Source organism: Labrus bergylta, chromosome 8 (assembly GCF_963930695.1).
Source record: "Labrus bergylta chromosome 8, fLabBer1.1, whole genome shotgun sequence".
Lineage (NCBI taxonomy): Eukaryota > Metazoa > Chordata > Actinopteri > Labriformes > Labridae > Labrus > Labrus bergylta.
This window is the reverse complement of record NC_089202.1, coordinates 15,469,809-15,492,968: the sequence shown is the minus strand read 5'-3', so window position 1 is coordinate 15,492,968 and position 23,160 is coordinate 15,469,809. Positions and strand designations below refer to the sequence as shown.

Genomic DNA, 23,160 nt, shown 5'->3' with positions numbered 1-23,160 from the left:
ATTAACACGAGTTATGTAATTGCAATAATAGCTCAAAGAACTGATGGGTTATGAGAAGCTGATACAAGTCTCATGTGGATGTGTGTGTCTGAGGTCTCCACTTGTATGGCACTTGCATGTAATTTATAAATAGCCTACTGGACATTTCTTTAGATGTGTTTTATTTACTTTGCACTGATATTACTGTGCATTACAAAGATACAGAGATGTTTTACTGAACTCAGTTTCTGATAAACCCCAATCCTTAAAATATGTGCTGATTATTCCAAATTTAATTTATCACTTCATACTTTGTTGTTGTGGCCAAAGGCAACACATACTTTTATCATTATAACTGACATTGTAGCTATACATCTATGTTATTCATTGTTCTTGTTCTTGTTCTTGCTCTGTTTGTCTCCACCCTCTTTTTCTTTTTTTTTTGCTTCTCCCTCTGTCCAACTTTACAAGCCAACACAGTGTCACAGTTGCCCATACTGCCTATGCCACGGGCCGGCACAGGTCCACCCACAAGGGAAGCACAAGTCCACGGGTCCGTGCCAAATGACATGACAATGTTTTTTCGTGCACCCTTTATCGTGTTTCGCCAGAAGATGCCGGTATAGAGCTCATCTAACGTGAGACTGTTTTATGCATGTTTGGCAGGAGTTGGGGGTGGTAGTAACTAATTATGTAAAATAAGAACCGACAACGCCACCTGGGGGCTTACACCCCAAATACACAATTTATTACTCTTGTAAATAAGTAAGACACAGATTGGGAAAACTGTGTTTTTGTAAGAATTTAAGGAATGTATTTGAATTAATCACAGGAAGAAATGCAAAATAAGGTGAACTGAAGCTGTGGGGAAGGAAGAATGGTTAAACAATATAATAATAACACAAAAATTAAGAAGGGGAATTAAAATAGATTTTTTAAAATTTTGTAACAGAATCTAAAATGGCCTAAAAGGCAAGTTAAAATACAAATTCGATAAAAATACTAGTGCAGAAAAAACAAACAAATCTGAGCTTAAGCCACTAGTGAAGAGGCAGACTACCCTGAGGAAGGGGTGGGGGTGCAACCATATACCCACCTAGGTGCAGCACAGCAAATCTCACGGCAATCCTCAACAACTTTGGTGCAGTCTCTGTGCCCCAGTGTAGTTTCACTGCCTTCTGAAAACTCGTCTGCCCTCCTCCGCCACAATGAGCAGGTAAGCAGTGTTGTGATGCATCAGGTTGAGAATGGAGCAAGAAACTAGGGCCTTTTTAAATAGGTGAATTAGTTATTTTTTCCTGGCTTCTTTTGTTATATAACTGAATAAAAGCATGAGAATTACATTAGATAAAATAATATTTAGGGGTTAGTTAAACGCATGTTTCCTTCTGGACAGTGGAGGAAGGACCAGCTGCTGTTTCTCAGTGGGCAAACACCCTCACTCACACCTGGGAGAAAAGAATGGAAGGACGATTGTGGATCAGAATAAGAAACGCATCAAATTAGATACATTTAGTAAGAAATGGCAAACTAATCTAGTGAATATAAGATAAATCTCACCATCAAGTCCTCCCTGCAGACAGCGACCAGCCCCATTTCCTCCACGAGAAGCACACCAACCACACTGAGGCCTTGCAATGCACTGGGAGCACTGGCTGAGCTGAGAGCACTGGGGGGAGCAGGAGTCCCCCCCAGAGAGCAGGCGGCCACACTGACCCGCCTCACATCGCAGGGGCATGAAAGAGGGGCTCATGCACTAGAAGAAGCGCAGCGACATCAGTTATGAAGAAACATGCTTTGGTACTAAAAGTCACAAATAGTTTGTCAAGTTAAAGCCTGGCAGTGTTACCTGCTGCAAAGCCATGCTCCACACACAGTGCTGCCAGCCCCCATCAGAGCCTCACGAGCCCAGACAGAGGCTGCAGTTATGGAGACTGTGGCAGGGTGGAGGGCATGGCATTGGGGGGGATGACTCCACCTGCATGGGGGAGACGTTGAGCAAGGCGTAGCTGAAACATGTCCAGTCATAGGTGGGGTTCACACTCAGTATGCGCCTTGTTTCACCTGCAGAAATGACAGCAAGTCCACATTTTCAGTCGGGCGCTTAAAGGCTTTATATGTGATCTTTCACACTTAAATGTAATAGAAATCAAGTATATCCTCTGAAAATAACTACGTGAGAAATGACTGTCTACAATGGGTGTAACACTCGTGTCCCACTGTCTGTGATGCTTTCCGAGTCCTATCTTCAGTTTGTTTACATCGCCGGGACGGCCGGCCGGCTCATCCCCTCGCGTATAAAGTTGTTTAATTGAGGGATAATAGAAAAGAAGAATAACATACTGTACTCACTGCTTAATTGAATGTCACGTAAGCGTTTCCAGATCACGGTCATTTCGGGTAAATTTACATGCAGTGTGAAGATACAAGCATAAAAAAGATCGCTAGGATTAGCATGCTAACACAACAATGCAGCGCAAATTGTTTTGGTTTCATGCTGGTGCTCAAGGGCGACATCTGCTGGATGCATATAAAGCCTTTAACAAGAACAACACAGATTCTGAATCTAGATGCATAAACCCAGCTATTTCATCAGAACTGCATAATAGATCTATCTACTTTCTATCCACCGTACCTGTGCGTTTGAATTGGCGAGTCCACATGCATTTTCCAGATGCTGTACACTTAGGGCAGTCAGAAGCCTCGCAGCTGGTCTCAGTGCAGTTGCTGGACAGGAAGATCTCTCTCTGGTTGATCCGGCAGTCATGTTCAGACGTACAGCTGACAGAGCTGCTGATGCAGGCCCCTTCTGGACAATTTGTGCACCACTTACACTGTAGAGCAGGCTGAGAAATTCAGTGAAGAACAGATTTTAGCTGACAAACAGTAGTAGGTTTACTGGGACTTTTTCTGAGCTTTGTTAGAGTAGGGGTGTTGTGGGTTACCTGAGTTGGATTGGAGAATGTTTTAGGGTGTCTGGCGAGGCATTCACTGCAGGTCTTAAGTCTGCGACACTGGTCTGGCTGACGAGGGGTCGGAGAGCAAGGAAACTGGCCAGTGAAACAGCCCATTCTAAAAGATAGCAACAGATGCTTTTTTTTTAATTGCTGCAATAACCATCGACAAAAGAGTGCTATTTTTCTTTACTTCAGAAAATACATTACCTCTCAGCAGTATCAGAAGATGCACAGGTTCCCCTGCACCAGAGGCAGCTGCCTGTAGTGGCGTTGCAGGCCTCCGGTGTTTGCATGAGGGCACAGGGGTCAGAGGGAACAGTCAGGGTTAGGAGTCTGCCCAGCGTGACGCCATTGAAGCCTCCTGACAGAAAGAGACGACCCCCCCAGCTCGTCATGGCAAGAGACAAAGAACGATTTACTGGATCTCCTATCGCTGAGGCTGATGGAAAGAGAGGAAAAGTGGTTTGATTATAAAATGGCAAGCTTTAATGTGATCATATAAATATGCCAAAATGACATTTAGACAGTCACCTGGTTGTATCCAGGTGTTACAGTTGATTTGGTACAGAGACACTGAGTTACTGTAGTCTTCGGCTTCTGTCCTTCCCCCAACAATGACCATGGTGTCTTTGATCAGCGCTGCAGCGTGGAAGAAACGGGACAGGGGCTGCATAGCATAGAGGTATAGCATAGAAACACAAGTTAAACTTTATGTATAAGTAGGGGATACATGCTTGGCTTCGTATATAAAGGCCTGTAATGAGGGTTGAGATTGGATGTGAATGATATCTGACCTTGTTTCCCCGTGAGGGGACCAGCAGAGACCAGGTAAGGTTGGGGTAGTACAGACTGTACAGCTCTCCTGAGGGCTCCACAGTCTCTACATGAAAGCGGTAGCCTCCAAAGACATAGATGGCATCAGTCTGCTCATGGTACACTGCTGAGTGGCCATACAAACCTAAAGGAAATTTAAGGTAAAACAAGGTTAAAGAAGAAAGGAAAAATTGTGCTCTTTGCAACTGTCTTGTTTTGTCTGTTAAACATTTTGGATATGTAATACTGCATTTCTGCATGAGGCAGATTATTAAAAGAACCTGTAGGGGGTGTGCCAGTATGGGGGGCTATGGTCCAGTTTCCAGAATGAGGGCTGAACTCCAGAAGGTGGTGGTTGAAGCCGTTCTCTGGAGAGTAACCTCCAATCAGCAGCACAGAGGAGTCTCTGCGTACAGTTAAAGTGTGGCCAGCCATAGGTGGAAGAAGTGCGCTCTGCCAAAGATGGAGAACATTTTAAATTGTTAGAGATAAAAAAAAAGAAAAGAAAAGAAACAAAGACAGAAAACAGGTTTATTCAGATAGGTTGTCCTCTACTAAATCAAGTCCAAACCTTGTGTTCTCTCCACACTAAACTGCTGAGATTGAGACTCCACGTATCCATGGCAACACCATTTTGAGTCACACCACCCACCACCAACATGAAGTTGTGACTGGCTAAGATGCTTCCTGAGCCAGATTCATGACTAGTCAGCATTGCAGAGGCATGGTGATAGCGAGGTCCTGGAGTGGAGCCTTCTTCCACAGAGCTTGTCAACATCTGCGTCCATCGGTGCTCTGACACAGAATATCTAAACCAAGCAGGGACAAAAGTCTTCAGTTTGTGTATATAGATAGTGCATGCATTATAAAATCACCTAAAATGTGCCTCTACCTGGAGACATTTCCCAGAATGCCCTCTGCCAGAGAGAGCCCTCCGTACATCCATAGGTAGCCCTGTGGTCCAGACACCAGAGTGTGGCCCATCCTGTGGAGGAACCTGTGGGCCTGGTTCTGTGGAACAGAGTTGCACATGAATGTGTGTATAATTCAGAAGTTGTGCAAACTGAAGCTGGTTTTCCTACTGTTTCGGTTATGTTCTGCCCTTACCACGGTCAGTTGCGTGTCCAGAAGTGTTTCCCATACCAAGCTGTTGGAGTCCCGAGGAACAGAGCAGTCCGAGCCGGCCCAGCTGTCTGTGCACACACACACTCCCAGAGACTGGCAAAAAAGACAACAAAACATGGTGGTTAGAAAACTAACAAAATGTGTTCTCCCCACTTTGAGTATTTCAAAACTGTTGTCTTTTGAAATGTAATATCAGTAAATAGGTAAAATGACTATTGTCAGTAAGACAAGATGTTTTCAAGCTGTCATTTTATGAATAACATATTAACATGGTTGACGTAATCTATGGTTGACGTAAACAACTACAAAATAATATATATAATCTGTCATTTATAGTGCTGTGTTACAATTTACTTGCTTTATTCATTCCCAAAATGTTCTACCCTAAGATATAAGGGATACTTGTGCCAAAAGGTCAACATGAAATAAAAACAAATCTTACTGTATTACATGCCCCTCTCCCTTCTGCTATTCCACAATCCTGAGGACACATGGGCCGGTCGCAGTGCGGTCCAGCATATCCCTGAGGACACTGACAGAGGCCGCCTTGGCACTGGGCTCCACCTGGACACACAGGTGATCCGTCTTCACCGTCATCTGAGCTGTGGTGACAACGCCGCACCCAGAAAGATGCATTGAAGCCCTGAGGTTTGTTTGAGGTGACGTTGGCCTCAAAGTAAACTGAGATCACACCTGGTGGTGGAAGGGAAAATACAATATGGTAAAAACTAAATTGTGTCTTTTAACACTTCAGGATTGCTATCTAAGTCTGTATGAAGAAAGGATAGCACAATTCCTCGCCTCAAGTGAAGCCCACAGATTTAGAGCTCCCTCTACTGACTGGCTGCAGTAAAGGTCATAATGTTAACAGATGGAAAATGAGTTAAACTATCAAATCAAAATGCACATCACACCCATTTACCTCATGACATTAGAGAAAATTAAGAGTTTGTGTAACATCTTAAGAAGGTTGACTGTAACTGACTTCCTAAGGTAACATAATCTATTGGATTGTTTGTTGTTTATGTGCTGTGAAGGATGTACGGTAGCCCAAAAAGACCAATTTAATCACATTTTATTACTCAGCTCTTGCAGTCTGGCTGGAATGGACTCATGTCAAAGCAGAACTTTCTAGCTAAAATTGTTTATGACTCAATGATGATCGATGGATACCTGAGGTGGCCTCTACAGTGATAGGCTGAGTCCTTGTGGTGCCACAAAATGCCCCAATCAGGTTGTGATCGGAATGTACAACGCCGTTGCTGAGGAAACGAGGAAGGCCATCAAACACATAGACATAGGAGCTCTACAAAACAGCAATAGAGGGAGTTAAACAGAGACAAAACTGACCTTTATGATGCTATAGCAGTTAACATGATCAATTGAGTGTGGGCGTTGGCGTGTGTGTACAAGGGTCAAGTTTGTACTCACTTCACAACGGGTGTGGGAGTCTGGATGTAGTGTGAGAGCTATCGGGGGACACAGTTGTCTGGGCAGACAAGGTGCCAGGTTCTCAGTCACAGAGAGGACCCACAGGCAATGAGAAAGTCCTCCTTTACCTTCTGTGCCACTTCGCCATCCCAGAGAAGAGGACAGAGGAATGGCATTGGTAGAGGTGGAGGAGAGCAGTACCGAACGGCCCTGACACTGCCGGTAACATGTGCCATTGTTCCTTTTAGACAGACAAAGATAAACAAGTCATGATGAGGAACATTTAAATAAAGATAAAAAACTAAAAACAAATCATTTTTTAAAAATGTCTAATTGTTCTTACCTAGGGTCTCCATAGTAGCCAGGCAGGCAAGACTCGCAGTGTGGTCCATGAGTATTGTGGGTACAGTAGCACTGGCCTGTAAGGTTGTGACAGTATCCTCGTAGAGGGTCGCCGTGGCCGTTACACTCACACTGCACACACCCCCCTCCACCAGACAGGGCTAAACCAAAGCTACCGGGCCTGCAGTGCTCACAGTGGGGGCCTGTAGTCCAATCTGAAAGACAGAGGAAGGATGTCAGCAAGAGCCAAAACTTGTGTATGACTCCACCACCTTAGTCGGGATCAGTACGAGTTAAATAACTAAGATGCATGGAGAAGATACTGAAAAGAACCACACATTAAGTTCTCACCCTGGCATTCGTCACAGATCCCTGGTGCTGTAATGCAGGTGGAATGGAAGTTGCATCCGCAATCCACATCACACTCAACACCACTGAGAACCAGAGTAGCAGGGTCAGATGTCCACCCCAGCGAGCATTCACACTCAAACCGTGGGCTACCACTGCACTGGCCCTCACGACACTCATTGTAGCACCTGTAGGATAAACATGGGAAAAACAAAGACTGTATAAAACATGAATGTAGTCTCAGTGACCCATGGATGTAGTGGCGTTATGAAGCGCAAGGATGGCAGTTGCGGAATTGGAAATACTATCTTCCCATACCTTTAGATTGATCTAGAAACAGGCAAAAAGGTAGAGCTGAGGCGGGCCTTAAGTCTCCTCGCAAACAGCTACAACTCCCCCACCTGTAACTTTATGAAAGCCACATCCCGTATTATGAAAATGTATGCATAACTTTAAGTCTTAATATAATCAAAACAGATGCGGTATCGCTAAATTCAACCCCCTCACTAACTGAGCTACTGAGACTCAAACTGTCTCATGTACTAGCCTGTAGTCGTGTTTATTTTTGCTGTAAAAGTGGACATTTTAATATCAGACCTAAGGGGGAGTCCTTGCTTTTTGCTGCCAGCCTCTAGTGGACACTCAAGGAAATGCAGAACTTTGCACTTCCATAATGGCTTCATTTTTCAACAGCATAGGTTGCCGTTTGGAGGAGAATGATTGAAGGTGGAGTACAAACATCATAATTTTCAAGATCAAGATAAAAGCAACCCTGGTGGCTAAAGAGCAACTTTGAGGATGAATCAACAGAGATCCTTACGTCTGGTTACAGTGCAGAGTGCCATCCCCCGTGTATCCTCTCTCGCAGTGGCACTCATAGGAGGTGGGAGTGTTGATACAGGTGGCGTAGGGGTGACAGTTGTGGAGGCCCAGCCTGCATTCCTCTACATCAGGGCAGGTGGGGTAGGACCAGATGGCGTCTTGCTCCTCGTCTTCCAAGTGCTCCAGCTCCATCTCCATGTCCAGGGGTCGAGGCGGGGCCGAGGTCTGGGGCTCAGGGCTGGACGAGCAGGACAATGATTAGAAGGCTGATAGGGATGCACTAGCCATTAATCATGTCAAAGCTATGTATGTAGATGTAGAAGATCTGTTTAAGCTGGCAGGCATTCTACTGTATCTGCAGGTTATGAAACTCTCTATCATTAAGAAATGCATCTATTATTATCATGTATTTTAAAAGCTATTACCAATAACATTTTATTTTTTTTCTGACAAAACATTGACTGGAATATGTGGATTTTATTTATTTATGAATCCTGTAAATGTTAATTATAATACTTAAACATGTGAGGGCATCTTTGAAAGAGGCAGTAATTGCTTTAGCTAATTGTAATATCTAAAAGTGGAACATCCCCAAAAAGAAATTCTACCGGTCAGAAACAACCCACTCACAATATTTAGTGTATGATTGTTCATATTTTAATATATTTGGTTTTAAGATGACCGGGTACCGCATCACGTCACAGAAGTGTTAGAAGAGATTTCTTACTTTGCAGCCCGAGCTTCAGCAACAGCAACACTACAGTTATAAACCAACGAGTCGTCCATTCCTGCCCAGTCTCCCCTCAAACATCTGAAAGAGATGGAAGGAAAAGTTCAATAAAACAATAAAGAATACAACAATACAAAACTACAGTTATTTGATCATTTATTTGATAAAACAGAGATTACGTTACAAGTTATACAAATCAGATGTGTTTGTACTGTATGTATGTGTTTCTCTGTAAAGTAATATATTTGCCGTACTTACTTTCCAATAGTGGGGTTGTTATAATCACCGCACCAGCCACACTGGAACGTCCGCAGGCAGTCTGTGCACGTGCTTAGAGCTGAACATTGCTTACACTGGGGAACCGAATGAACACTGACGAGTAAAAGAATAAAGGAGAATATAAAATGATTGATTAAAAGTTCATTTCAATTCACTGGCAGAAGAAATAATAATAATTAATTACAAACCGTATACTTATAATTAAGTCAGGTCTTTGTTTCATATTTGCTTAAGAAACATGAGTCTTATAATATATATGTTTTTAAGCTGTGATCAGGATAAGGTAACTGTATGTACAACTGTCAAAATGATTATAGTACCTATACATATAAAAAGGAAAAGGCTTAAAAATCTCCTTATTTTTTACCTGTCGTACCAGTCCCTGCACTCTCCGTAGGGGTATTTTGTGAGGTAGGCAGCGAAATAGAAGCAGGCCTGGGCAGACTCACACCATGCACACTGGCTGGAGTTAGAAAGGCACTCACCACAAGTCTTTCTCCTATGCAGCACAAACAGATGACAAAAGACATTAGACTTGAGTCGGCTGTAGGTTCTTGTTGAAATGATTTCAAATCTGAGTTTTTGTTTGAAAAATATTGTTTTTCAGCTCACTGGTTGCAGACTTTAGGACACCCTCCTGGGTCACGTATGGAACCATCTAGTCTTCCTCGACGACTACACTGGTAGTCTCCTTTCTTGCTGGAGTTTATCTGCCACTCACAATAAGGGTCCTGGTAGGGACAAATACAGATTTGTATTAATCATAATACCAGCTTACTCTAAATGGAACTGTAATATATGTTACAGATACATATATATTTGTATACACATTTTGAGGTGTTCTGTGAGATGTACCTGGGTACAAGCAGAGCAGTCTCTGTATTCTTCACACAAGGTGCAGTGTTGCGGTGCCAACAGCAGATGGCGTTGACTCTCTCCATTGCCTTCCCCCTTCTCTCCCTCAGGGCAGAGCACCAGGTCTGGGCTGTCCCGCAGTAGGCAGCGTGATAGAGAGGGGCACCATCCGCAGGACTGATCGGACAGACAGGCCAGACATGACATGTACCCCGAGCAGGAACCTGAGCGGTACGGCTCCAAAAACAAGAAGGAGATCTCCTAGAAAGAGGGGGGAAATTATGGGGGAAGAAAAGAAGGTTTGAGGTCAGCTGATTTGTTCTACTGAAGGAGACTCATTGTGTAGAAAAATGACAGAAATGCAACAGTTAAAGCTCTTTCATTTTGTAGAGAAGCACAGGGCTTAAATGTGCTAGTACTCACACTCCCTCCAGGAAGAGTTCTGTTCCAGATGAGGGCCATCTCACTGGTCTGTCCAGAGCCTGAGTTGTTAAGGTAGCCCTCAGCCTGAACGAGGTAATGATTTCCTCTTGTCAGGTTAGAGAACAATCTACTCCCATCTGAGCGAGCCAGCAGCTTCAACTCTTTCTCCTGCTGGGCCGCCCAACGTCCCACCACCTCCTGCTCAGTTTGTATAGAGGTGCAAAGAGAGTTTGACAAAGACAAAGTAAAAAAAATAAATAAAAAAAAGTAAGGTCAAAGTGGCGTCAAATAAGTACTTCTTATCTTAAAAATTAGTGATTTGAAATGATAAAAAAGCTATTGCAATGTATTTCTACATTGCATTGCACATTTTAATTGATGTGCACTTTCCCTTACCAGTTGACTCGAGTTAGGCCCTGTCGCCATTCGGGCCTCAAAGTGGAGCCTCTGAATGCGAGCCCACATGGAGACAGTGTCTATGGGAGGAGGTGCAGGCGGAGGGGCGCCCCACAGCGGGTGGATGAAGCCCCTGAACTGTAAGGCTACGTCCATTTCTGTGGTGGGACTGAGGATGATGGTGGTGCTGCGGAGGATGGACACCTGGCGAGAGGGGTGAGGAGGATGGAGGATAATGGAGAATGGACAGAAGTGGAGACACATCAACAGAAGCTCTATTCTCTTCAAACTGCTGCACAAGTTTGACAGACTACACAACGAGCGAATTGTAAAGCAGAAAGCGAAAAACAACAGTGAGCACTGGAGTCAAGGTGTTAGATAGCCAGAAGCACAAGGTAGAAAATAACAACAAAACAGGAAAAACAATAATATTCAAAAGGGATAACTACAGTAGATTGTTACAGCATGTTGGAGGGAGGAAGGAGGGATAAGTATTAGCAGAGAGGGGATCAGGTACAACCACAGCTAGCACAGTTAGCACTTGAGATTTGGACTCCGTACCTTGTCAGGCTGGGAGTCGTTGCGCGGGTGCTGGAAGGTGAGCAGGTGCAGTCCCGGGACATAGTTCTCGGTGCGACAGGAGTGGAGGGAGGTTAGGAAAAGGGTACGCTCCCCCCACCAGCCGTACGCGCCTGAGATCTGGTCCACACGGCACGCACTTCGCTCTGTGAGAGCGAGAGGGAGAGGTCAGCAAACAAAGAACACATCTGACCTCTTTAAATCTCATCATACAGCAGTATCCTGACGTTTACTACTGTACTGAAAGGGGCCTGATCTTTGACTTTTGTGTGACGTTTTCTCAAAAAGAGTAAAACCCCATGACCTAACTGCACCAAAGGAAAGATGGGATTGGACAAGCAAGTCAAACCACGGTCTGAGTAGCTTTCCCAGTCTCAGCAGGGTGAAGTGAAGTCAATGTTGTTCTGTTTTTGAGAGACGCCAAACAACAGTCTAGTCCCTCCCATGTCAGCACCAAACATATATTTTTTAAACCCTTCTCTTGCGCCCTCCTTCCTCCCTCCCTGGGTCTCACCTGACACTGGCAGGCAGGACTCATTCTGAACACACCAACCGAACTCCCCAGGGGCACGGGCAAGTGAGGCTGGAGTGCCACTGAACACCAGACAGGACTGGCAATCAGACAGGAAACGCGCCAGGCCCAGGCAACCAGTGCTGCCACACTTCGAAAAAACAAAACAAGGGCGTATAAATTCCAAAAGAAAATCCCAGATGTGTCATAAAGTAGGAATGCATAACAAGTGAATGACCAAATGGTGCAAAGTGAAGTGTTACCGGATTAGTGGGCTGGGACTCTCGACAGCGGCCTTCACACCAGCTGCACTCAGGATTTTTTAGGCACATACTTTCATCAAGCGCCTCAGCACAAACAGCATCCTGGTAAAAAAACACACATATAGGTACTGTATTACAATGCATTATTCCCTCTCTCATCTTCTATTCTCTTTCGCCTGCAGAGCATATGTACATTTGCCCATCTTTCCAATATGACTTTTTGTTGTCTTGTATTTTCACTCACCCTGTCCCCTTGATCACTACTGACAAACTGTGGTACTTTGTAAGCCACCAGGTCTCCACGGGCAACACCACTGTAACCCCCGGCAACCAGCAGCACTTGTCCCTCCATCACAGCAGCAACATGCGAGTAACGCCCTCTCACAGCATCGCCTCCTAATACAAAAGGAAACTTTTTTTTTAATCCTCGTAATTGCAGATGTTCAGATACAACCACATAGAAAATGATCTGTGGATGAAAACTAGAGTGTGTGTGTGTGTGTGTGAATTTAAACTCACTGAGTGACCATCTCTCCCCAGCAGACACCCACTGGTGACAGCCCAGGTGGTAAAAGAAGATCTCCTCATCATAGCACTTCTCCTCTTGGTAGTGAATATGGACATTACCTCCTTTGAGAGACATGCATGAAAACAAAAGATCAGTATGCACAGAAAAGGACTGATGAAAGCGGATGATGTATTTTCTACATTTCTCGGTGCTCACCATAGACCACCATGTAGTTGCCAATGACGGTGGCTGAGTGAAAAGCTCTCTCTCTGGGGCCTGTTGCCGGGAAACGGGAACGGAAGGAGGTCCAAAAGCGTCTGTCCACATGGAACACATCAGTGTTGTTCACCCTCACACTGAATCTAAGAAGAAGGAAAAAAGCCAGTGTATTTTAGTATCTATATGGATGTCCATTACTTTAAAGTATTCGTCAGATTATTCTCAGTATGTATTTACTTTCAAACAATTTCTACCTTTGCTATTCATATCTGTATCTTTAAATACAGTTCTTAAAATAAGCAAATATTCTGACGAGGCAATTGTTTGTTTTCTTTTCTAGTCGAACAAAAGGGATACAACTCAACTCTACGTGTGCAGCCAATGGACAAAAGTGTTTGATCTGCAGACCCAACAAAAATCAACTCACAAGAAGATAAATAATAATATAAATTAATATGACAATTTAAATGCAAAATATCCCTTTTCCTTTTTTCCTTTCATTCAAAACTTTTGAAACAAATCTTAAGTCAGGTAAATTACATGTGCACAGACGGGAAAATCGTTTTAAATGAAACAAAGGTGCAGTCGGTATTTCTGGCATTGAAGCACAGAAAGATTTGATTTCAATCATGTCTTTGAAAAGTTCAGTCCTAAAAACTGGCTTCACCAGCCTCAATCCTTAAAGCACCGCTGCACATAATAATCTCGGTGTCTCTTGCACTTGTTTAGTGGGTTTCAAATCCGCTTCCCAGCGTATGTTTTAATGTTTGGTGTCCTCAAGCTTTGCAGCTTGTTATCATTTCATGTGCTGAGTCGTGTTGGTTGTGCCATCTATATCAGTCTCTTGCCATATTTACAAACTGTTTTCTTGTCTTGCATTAGCAACTGACCAAAAATTCTACAATCCCTCTTTGTAACAAATCGATTCTAAACCTCAAAATCTCCACTTGCTTCCGCCTTCTCCTCCCTCGTCGTAGAGTAGACCCATCCAACAGAGGGTGTGTACCTGGCAGTAGTCGGTCGATGGCCTCCATACACCAGCAGAGTCCTGGATGGGCTGTGGAAAACCATGGAGTGTCCTGCAGTGGCCGGGGGCTTCCCACCAGTGGGCTGAACGGGCTCCCAACGTCCAGAGCCGTGCAGGCCGAACCGATACAGAGAGGAGGAAAACATATCCTCCTCAGTGCGACCTGGGAAATAAAAAGAGAGAAAAAAAAACATTCCATTTCATGTTGATTTATTTCTCAATTGATAAACGTACAAAAAACAAAACTTAAACCCCCACCTCCAAATACGTAGAGATAACTGTCCACTACAGCTGCAGCGTGATTGGCCAATTTGGGAGCACCAAGTGAATTTGAAAAGCCAAGTTGTTGCCAGTCGTCATGGAGTGGACGGTACATCCACACATCACTAGCCAAAGAACCATTTGCCAGCTCTCCTCCAAAGATCACCATGTTGCCCGTCCACTCTACAGCAGAGTGAGAGTGGCGAGCCACCTGAGAAAAAAGGAGAGGGCAACAGTGATTAAACATGAGCACTTTTATCTTTCATTGATTGTGTTAACACATGCACAAAAGATAGGCTGAAGCCCGCAATGCGATAACCTGTTCAATATTGAAATAACATTTACACACTAAGTTAGAAATCCAATTATTTCATGCCAAATTATCTTCACATCCGACATATCCGACATATTTTGGGTATACACACACTCAAAAAACTTAAACACATGATATACATTCATATCTGTTTTATACAAATGAGTTGCTGGTAAGCCTCGGAAACCCACTTCCGCTTGTACAGGACATCAAAGGAAAGGAGCGCTGCATGGGTACTCAATCAAGCTGAACAGCAAACAGCTGCTCTTTGGGGAGGGTGGAATGACACGATGAAAAAATTGGCTAGATGTGTTTATCACTTGAGTGAAAAAAAAATCATCTGAGTCTGAAGAGAAAAGTAAGCAAAAACACAAAGAAATTCAAGGCACTCAGTTCTGTTACAAAAGTTAAAAAGCCTTTATTGATTCATGGCTACAGGTGAAGTTAAAAATGTGTCAGACCTGGTCTGCAACAACGGAACAGAGTGCCTTGGATATCTTTTTGTGTTTGCCTATTTTATTCTTCAGACTCAAGATCTTTTCCACTCAAGTGATAAACAAATCAAGCCCATTTTTTCAACCCACTCCCACTTGTGTTTACTTGCAAAAACTAAATGTAAGTTTTTACACAATAAATGAGGTTTCTTTATACCTTGTCACAACACTTAAAAAAAAAAAGGTTACCTGTTTACATTGAGGGGAAAAAAAGGAGTGTATGTGTGTGTGTCACTTACAGGAGAATGACCATAAGACCGGCTGTCCCACTGGTTGGATGTGAAGTTATATTTTATCAGGTCACCTAGAGCTCTGTTCAGGTCAAACCCTGGGAGAAAAGAAGTTCATTCATTAACATACGCTGATATTATTAATCATTATAACACTATTAGACAGTAGGTAACACTACAGTGAACTGGGAGACCACAGCTAAAAAGATTAAAGATAAAATGTAACACTAATCTAATCTACTTAATAAAGCATGTTCGAAGTTTGAATCTAATGATCACACCATTGAGGTATTACTTGCTTACAATAATTACCATATGTTATATATTGAGGCGAAATGTGGATTGGTAGATTTAATAATAAAAACGAGATCCGTGTTAATAGTGAGAAGCTCTTACCTCCAAACAAGTACATGGCTCCAGTGGATGACAGGTACACACCAGCAGAACCTGTCCTGGGAGGTGTGTAGGGGTTGCCCTCGCTCACACGCCACCACTGCCCAGCCCCACTATCGTCATGGAAACCAAGTTGGCAGCTTTGACCCAAGAAGCCTGGGTTACACTGACAACGCTCTCCTTTCTGTTGCAAAACACAGAGAATAAGATACAGTTAAATACCAATGAATGTTACAAATGCTGCACAATTGATGGACATAATAAAGGGTTATTCAGGGAAGGACGAGTGACATATTGACTGTCTGTTTTTCAAGGCTTATTTGACCTTTGCCTTCCCCCAGTCTTACCTTGTCACACTGGCCATTCACAGAACAGGCCTGGGAGCACAGAGGGGTTGTACAAGCAGTTCCCCCCCAACCCTGATGACAGTGGCACTTTAATGTAGAGGGATCACAGCGGCCATGACCGCCACATGCACCAGGGCACAGAGAAAAGGTGTAGGTTGCATTAAAGCCCAGCAGGTTGTAATTAGCATCACTGAAGAGGTGAAGCAGCATCTGAAGAAGAAAATGCACAGACAGACACAAAATGAGCATTTTCTATCGTTTAAATGCAATACAAAGATGTCATGACATTTATTCCTGATTACGTTACCTTTCCAGACTTGGCCTCGATAGGTTGAGGCAGAGTGTTTCCGCTCAGACTAGCTTGGAGAGGGCTCTGGTAGGAGTCTCCATCATACACAAAAAGGTAGTCATAGGTACACTCTGTGTCCATGAAGGTGAAATTTAGGACAATGCGGTGACTGTTGCTGGGAGCTAAAAGATAAAAACAAGTGGAAAAAGAAAAGTGTAACAGCCTGCAAGTTTGATTTTTTCTTTTTTTACATACATGTTCCTGTTGACATGCTAGATTCATAGTTTATTATACCTTTGATAAGCCACTCGCAGTTCCCATTGACAGAGTAGTTTCCTGGCCCATCTGTGACATAGCCTGGTGGTCCCCTCAACACCTGTCTGTGGCCCTTGCAGTCCCCTGCCTGACACACTGGTGACTCAGCCAACAGCAGAACCACCAGGATGAAGCACACAGGGAGGGGGAAGGCCATTACTGGCACAGCCTGTTTGTTTGGAAGATAAAGCCAATCATTTAGTTCAGGTCTTAATAAACGTATCACCAACAAAAACGTGCAGCGTAGTTGTAACGCAAATGTAGACAGAGCCAAACAATTCAGAAAAGGCAAGCATCTGAAAAAAAAAGGGAAGTTACAAACAGGTTAAGTGGATTATTTATAAGGAAAACAAATTCTTGTGGTTCTTGCATTCCCTAACCATGACCAAGTTATCTCTGTCTGTTGGGTATCGTGCACTTTGGGTTATTTTCTGATGAATTGTATTTAATTATTTTTAGTATTTTGCATTTGTTGAAAAATAATGTTGTTAATGTTCTTCTGTGTTTGGTTTAGTTTGTTCTTGTTTGTCAAAGCACTTTGGAAACCTGTCTTTTTTTTTTTTTTAAAGGTGCTATATATATATATAAAGTTATTATTATTATTATTATTATTATTATCTCTTTACTGACTGATTTCCCTCAGGAATCGAGCTGAAATATGCATGACCCTTAAGTTATCTCCTCTGCTCTCTGTTCTGTTGAATTAAACAAATCTAAAGTGACTATTTTAAGGGTGATTTGTTTGATATTGTGCATTTCGAGATGTGTGGAGAATACACTGCTCTGATGAAGCTACCTCTTAGCCCTACAGTAAACCACTGCACCAATCACACAAGACGGGCCAAATAAAAACTGACAGACCACAGCATTGGATTTAGACATCAACATCAACAACTAAGCAATGCATGTCTTAAAAATATAGAGTGTAATGAATAAGTCAGTTATAGTATAACTGTGGAGGAAAATTGTGTAACTACAGGAATTTGTAGCCTCACTGTGTAGTCCGAGTCTTTTGTTTTGGTTCATAGATCAAATCAAGTTTTTCTTTTATTTCCAGCGTTAGCATTTATTCTGAAAGGAATACATTCCCCCCCCCCCCCAGGTGAAAACACTTGAACACCCTAAAGACACTCCCGACAGAAACTGTGGCTACATGGGAGCAGCACGGGGTCCCGGAAGATGCACAGACACACGGGGCAAGTCAGGTCCTTCTGGAGAGGTACGGGCTCCTCCGACATTTCTTCATCCATACTGTCAGCCATGGCTTCCCCGGGCCCTGTTCAGTTTACTTTCGTTATTGACAAAACGCTGAACTAATGGATAAACAAAGACAAATGTACATGTACTGGGCTCAGTGTGAGACGTGATCCTTTCTACCAATTAGCCGAACTTACTTAAAGAGAAAACGTAGTATCACGGACAGCTTTAAAAGTAGAAATGGATGACAGCACGAAACCATAGACTGTAAATATTTTACGAAACCAATCCCCCCCTTGTCCTCTTCTCCGAAGGCTCTCTGGTGGGCTGTACTTAGAGAAGTGTCACGCTTACCTCAGCACACGGGGGGGGGGGGTTCCTTTCATTATTTAAAATGAAAGGAGAATAAAAAACTCAGAAGAAGAAAAGCGTGAGGGTCATATCGTGAAGCAGCCAAAACAGTTTCTTTTTAGCCATAATTACTTTAAAAAAAAAACTTGAACTTTGAGTTCCTTTTTCCATTTAGCCAATAAGGGGTTTGACGGTAAAAAACAAAAAAAACGATCTGTAAATAAATTGTTTAACCAAATAACTTTCTAAAGGACGTTCAACAGTTTGAGGGTGTAACAACATGTCTTTTGATTCAAGCCAACTCTGAAACACAAACCATAACTCCTGAAAAGGCTCATACTGGAAAAAAATACAATCAAAATTAACACGAGTTATGTAATTGCAATAATAGCTCAAAGAAGTGATGGGTTATGAGAAGCTGATACAAGTCTCATGTGGATGTGTGTGTCTGAGGTCTCCACTTGTATGGCACTTGCATGTAATTTATAAATAGCCTACTGGACATTTCTTTAGATGTGTTTTATTTACTTTGCACTGATATTACTGTGCATTACAAAGATACAGAGATGTTTTACTGAACTCAGTTTCTGATAAACCCCAATCCTTAAAATATGTGCTGATTATTCGAAATTTAATTTATCACTTCATACTTTGTTGTTGTGGCCAAAGGCAACACATACTTTTATCATTATAACTGACATTGTAGCTATACATCTATGTTATTCATTGTTCTTGTTTTTGCTCTGTTTGTCTCCACCCTCTTTTTCTTTTTTTTTTGCTTCTCTCTCTGTCCAACTTTACAAGCCAACACAGTGTCACAGTTGCCCATACTGCCTATGCCACGGGCCGGCACAGGTCCACCCACAAGGGAAGCACAAGTCCACGGGTCCGTGCCAAATGACATGACAATGTTTTTTCGTGCACCCTTTATCGTGTTTCGCCAGAAGATGCCGGTATAGAGCTCATCTAACGTGAGACTGTTTTATGCATGTTTGGCAGGAGTTGGGGGTGGTAGTAACTAATTATGTAAAATAAGAACCGACAACGCCACCTGGGGGCTTACACCCCAAATACACTATTTATTACTCTTGTAAATAAGTAAGACACAGATTGGGAAAACTGTGTTTTTGTAAGAATTTAAGGAATGTATTTGAATTAATCACAGGAAGAAATGCAAAATAAGGTGAACTGAAACTGTGGGGAAGGAAGAATGGTTAAACAATATAATAATAACACAAAAATTAATAAGGGGAATTAAAATAGATTTTTTAAAATTTTGTAACAGAATCTAAAATGGCCTAAAAGGCAAGTTAAAATACAAATTCGATAAAAATACTAGTGCAGAAAAAACAAACAAATCTGAGCTTAAGCCACTAGTGAAGAGGCAGACTACCCTGAGGAAGGGGTGGGGGTGCAACCATATACCCACCTAGGTGCAGCACAGCAAATCTCACGGCAATCCTCAACAACTTTGGTGCAGTCTCTGTGCCCCAGTGTAGTTTCACTGCCTTCTGAAAACTCGTCTGCCCTCCTCCGCCACAATGAGCAGGTAAGCAGTGTTGTGATGCATCAGGTTGAGAATGGAGCAAGAAACTAGGGCCTTTTTAAATAGGTGAATTAGTTATTTTTTCCTGGCTTCTTTTGTTATATAACTGAATAAAAGCATGAGAATTACATTAGATAAAATAATATTTAGGGGTTAGTTAAACCCATGTTTCCTTCTTTTTCTTCTTGTGTCAGGGCCCCTTTGGAAGGCTGGTGCCAGAATTGACCTATATGCCTCTTCCACAGGCCGGCCCTGGACTCCACCCACAAGGCAAGCACAAGTCCACGGCTCTATGGCAAATGAGTTTGTTTTCGTGCACCCTATATCGTGTTTCGCCAGCAGATGCCGGTATAGGACTCATCTAACGTGAGACTTTTTTATGCATGATTTGAAGGAATGTTTTGTATTATTAAATATATATTATCACATTTATTGGAAAACAAATTAAATACCAGTCTTCCTCAGCTTTGGTTCACTAACATACAGCAAACTAACTACAACTACTTCTTGCACTTTAAATTGTATTTGCCCACACTCACACCACATATTCTAGGATTGATTGCCAGCAGGAGTGAATTTTATAGAGCCGAGATAGAAAGCCAAATTCTAAACAGATTTATGTGGGACCATGCACCAGTATATGATTTAGGATGTGGGACGAGGGGTTGTCTCTAGTAAATGGAGGCTGAATACCTCCCTATTGGGTATACTGTTGTTTTAGGCTACTTTAAGAGATTGATTTGTCTTTTCCAATTACACTTTAAGGGTTAGATTTTTACAAGTCTCCAGATCAAAAGTTTACTGCTTACACACCTGAACTGGACCAGCCTGCAGAAAGGTGGCTCCTGCACTGAACAATACCTGATACAAATTCACGAAACAACACATATAAAGAGACCAGATTCATGGCTATGTAGAGCATTATTAACTATTAAACTGGAAAACAACTTTAATAAAAACAATGTAAATGGAAGTTGAAGAAATCAGTGAAGGTGTCCAGGTGACTATTTGCTCAGAAATTCCAGAAGTCACCAATGCAAACATGAAAATAAGACTGCAAATGCACAATTCAAGAATGTTAGAGTGGCAACAAGTGATTGAGGATGTAGGCTACAGATCTAGGCAGGAAGGCAAACTGTGGTGACATACTAACTTATTATATGGATATTGTACTGGGGATAGATGCAAAAAACTATGGTGGTTGAGAAAACATTATCAAAAACATGATCTAAGAAATGGAATATGTTGAACGCAACATTGCAAAAAAACAAACATTGTATTTGATGTTATGATGGCACACTAACCTACAACATGGTGAAACAAACCACTTGAAACCAGAATCTGCAGGAAGGAAGGAAGGAAGGAAGGGGTCAAACGGAGAGGAAACAAAACCTAAAATCATGAAGCGCAACTGCAACTTCTTAACACATTTGGATATTTGGTCTCTTAATTGACATTAAAGGTAAATGAATCTCCTCAAACAGTTCCTCTGTTTATTTGCGGTGATCATCTCCCCACCATCTTCCCAGGAATGAAAGATAAATGCACCCTTTAACATTTTATTGAAACTGAGTTAGGTTAAGACTGGCTGCGTAAAATGATTGGTTGCTATTTAACAAAGCAAAACGGTTACTAAGAAAACCAATACAGGAATACAGGAATCAAAAACAACATGTGGCAACATATCATTTCCTCAAGCCATGGTTTCACTGTCATAAGCACGGGCTAAATTAGGAAGCACTCTTACAAGCTAACATACTTTTTCTCACTCTAAAGATAACTTTTAAAAAGATGACTAGATTAAATGGTAGCACGAAAAACGATACTTTAACAGATGGTGATAAAGAAATACTCATTCTTGCATCAAAACAGCCAAAACCACATTGAGGCTTTCAATAATAAACCAACTCACTCAATATCTTCACAATCTGTTGTGTTATTTGTTCCCAGAGTGCGTCTTGAAAAGATTGAAAGTACGGTCTCTTTAAATCATTTTAAAATGTGGACTGAAAGTGTTGGAGGAAGATGCTTCAGGTTGTAGATGTTTTAAATAATGACTTTTCTGCTCTGAGACTCAGGACATGATGATCTGTGTTTGATGATGAATGATTCTTTGTGTTTTATGTCTGCACCTTGTTTATTGTGCTGCTAACCCTCTTGGCCATGACACTTTTCTAAATTAGATTCTTACTCGCAATGAGGTTCTCCTGGTTAAATGACTTTAAAACCTAAAATAAATAAAATGTTACATGAGATATTTTGCATTTGTTATGCAGTCAGTTTCCATTTTGAGTGAAATGGATGATGAAAATTACAAAAACACTAAGTTTCCAGATCTTTTTTTTTTTTTTTTTTTCTAAAAGTGGGTTGAAATAGTCAGACTTGTATAGCTGTGGTGTTCACTCCAATCAGCCCCTCTCACCGCAAACACGCTGCTATACAAACAAGAGACAAAGCTGTGAAAAAAACAGGAAAATGTAAAGCTTTGCACAGGAGAAGAAACAGACAACCGCAAACAAACGCTGCATATCACACAGGTGTCCTTTTGCATGACAGGATGCGTCAACACAAGCATTACCGAGAAAAAAAAAAAGGTGTGATAAAGATCATGATGTTGAGAGATTGTCTGCAGATATCAAAATGTTTGGGGGACATGATTCATAGAGATTTTACTCTATTATCTAAGTATCAAGGTATTATTAGATATTAGATCATAAGGATCAAAGTTTTTAAAGGTGTATAGAGGAATTATTGTACTTTAAATTTAACATTAACATCCATGTTTGCTTTGTCTTCTATGCAATTGTTGAAGTATTCCTCCAAAACCTCAGCATATTACAGACATCAGGCTGACTTGTGCAATCACTCGGTACATGTAAGATAAACACTCTGCATGAAGACTACCAGAGGTCTTAAACTCCAAGTGATAGCTTTAAAATGAAAATTAGCCAGACTAGTCTGTTTAAAGCTCCTGTGAGGAGTTTTTTAAATGGAAATGAAACAGACTGAAATTAATACTGATACTTCTTCTATATGACCTACGACAGCAACCCAGACATTCAGGAAGAAGATTTATTTCTCATATCTACTTTTTATACGTCTGTCAAACCATGTTGTGGGTAAAGGTGCCAGACAAGGCTGTTAACAGAATAATGCAGATAATGCTATTTTTTATTTCATCACACCTGTGGCTTCCTTCCCGCATGTCATTCCCCACTCTCTCTCCCTGATTTCTGACTCTATCCACTGTCCTATCTCTCCATTAAAGGCACAAAAAGCCCAAAAATAAATCTTAAAAAAAAGAAAAAGAAAATGGTATTGTGTGAATACACACAAGAATAATGAAAGAATCTGCACATCAGAGAAACATTCAACTTTAAAGAGTTCATTCACACAGTAATCTGGGCGAATGGTGTGATTATGGTTAGTCTCTACTGTGGTTCTTAAAGGAAGTTGAAGAGTGATTCTTGAAACAAAGGTGATCTGAAAGTGTTGTGCACCTGAAAGTAAAACTTTTACCAAGACCAGAATAGCTGTAAAAGCAGATGTTCTTCAGAGGTTGCATGTGTCGCTACATTGACAATGAACACAGTTTGTCACAACTTTTTTCAACAAAGTCAGCACTAGACATTTAGTTTAAACGCCAACGCTTCAGATTCAAACAGTGGAAATATTATTCACCTAATTTGGAAAGAGTAACAACCAACCCACACACAGGGGGATCTTTTTCTTTCAGCATATTCATATCAATACATTGTGTAAAGTCCCTCGATTAACATATGGCAAACACTGTATCCAAACAGTATTCCTATAAATG

General features: G+C 41.9%; 1 protein-coding gene across 1 annotated transcript; it reads right to left on the bottom strand.

The window, feature by feature from the left end:
- Window positions 1–1,362: 1,362 nt before the first annotated feature.
- On the bottom strand, window positions 1,363–17,757 carry LOC110004321 (multiple epidermal growth factor-like domains protein 8). Its single transcript, XM_065957493.1, has 39 exons — window positions 17,644–17,757; window positions 16,229–16,418; window positions 15,953–16,116; window positions 15,646–15,855; window positions 15,302–15,482; window positions 14,915–15,003; window positions 13,866–14,079; window positions 13,587–13,770; window positions 12,578–12,723; window positions 12,373–12,483; window positions 12,098–12,249; window positions 11,854–11,955; window positions 11,594–11,741; window positions 11,062–11,225; window positions 10,501–10,704; window positions 10,105–10,302; window positions 9,682–9,942; window positions 9,439–9,557; window positions 9,194–9,325; window positions 8,806–8,919; window positions 8,545–8,628; window positions 7,816–8,055; window positions 6,999–7,183; window positions 6,649–6,862; window positions 6,306–6,546; window positions 6,048–6,180; window positions 5,317–5,567; window positions 4,857–4,967; window positions 4,642–4,760; window positions 4,321–4,558; window positions 4,031–4,202; window positions 3,731–3,894; window positions 3,468–3,603; window positions 3,144–3,375; window positions 2,925–3,051; window positions 2,615–2,825; window positions 1,829–2,043; window positions 1,540–1,735; window positions 1,363–1,427 (listed from the first exon to the last, which is right to left on the bottom strand). Exons 2-37 carry the CDS (start codon window positions 16,404–16,406, stop codon window positions 1,880–1,882), a joined length of 6,093 nt encoding a protein of 2,030 aa, XP_065813565.1. The 5' UTR covers window positions 16,407–16,418; window positions 17,644–17,757; the 3' UTR covers window positions 1,363–1,427; window positions 1,540–1,735; window positions 1,829–1,879.
- Between the last annotated feature and the right edge of the window lie 5,403 nt (window positions 17,758–23,160).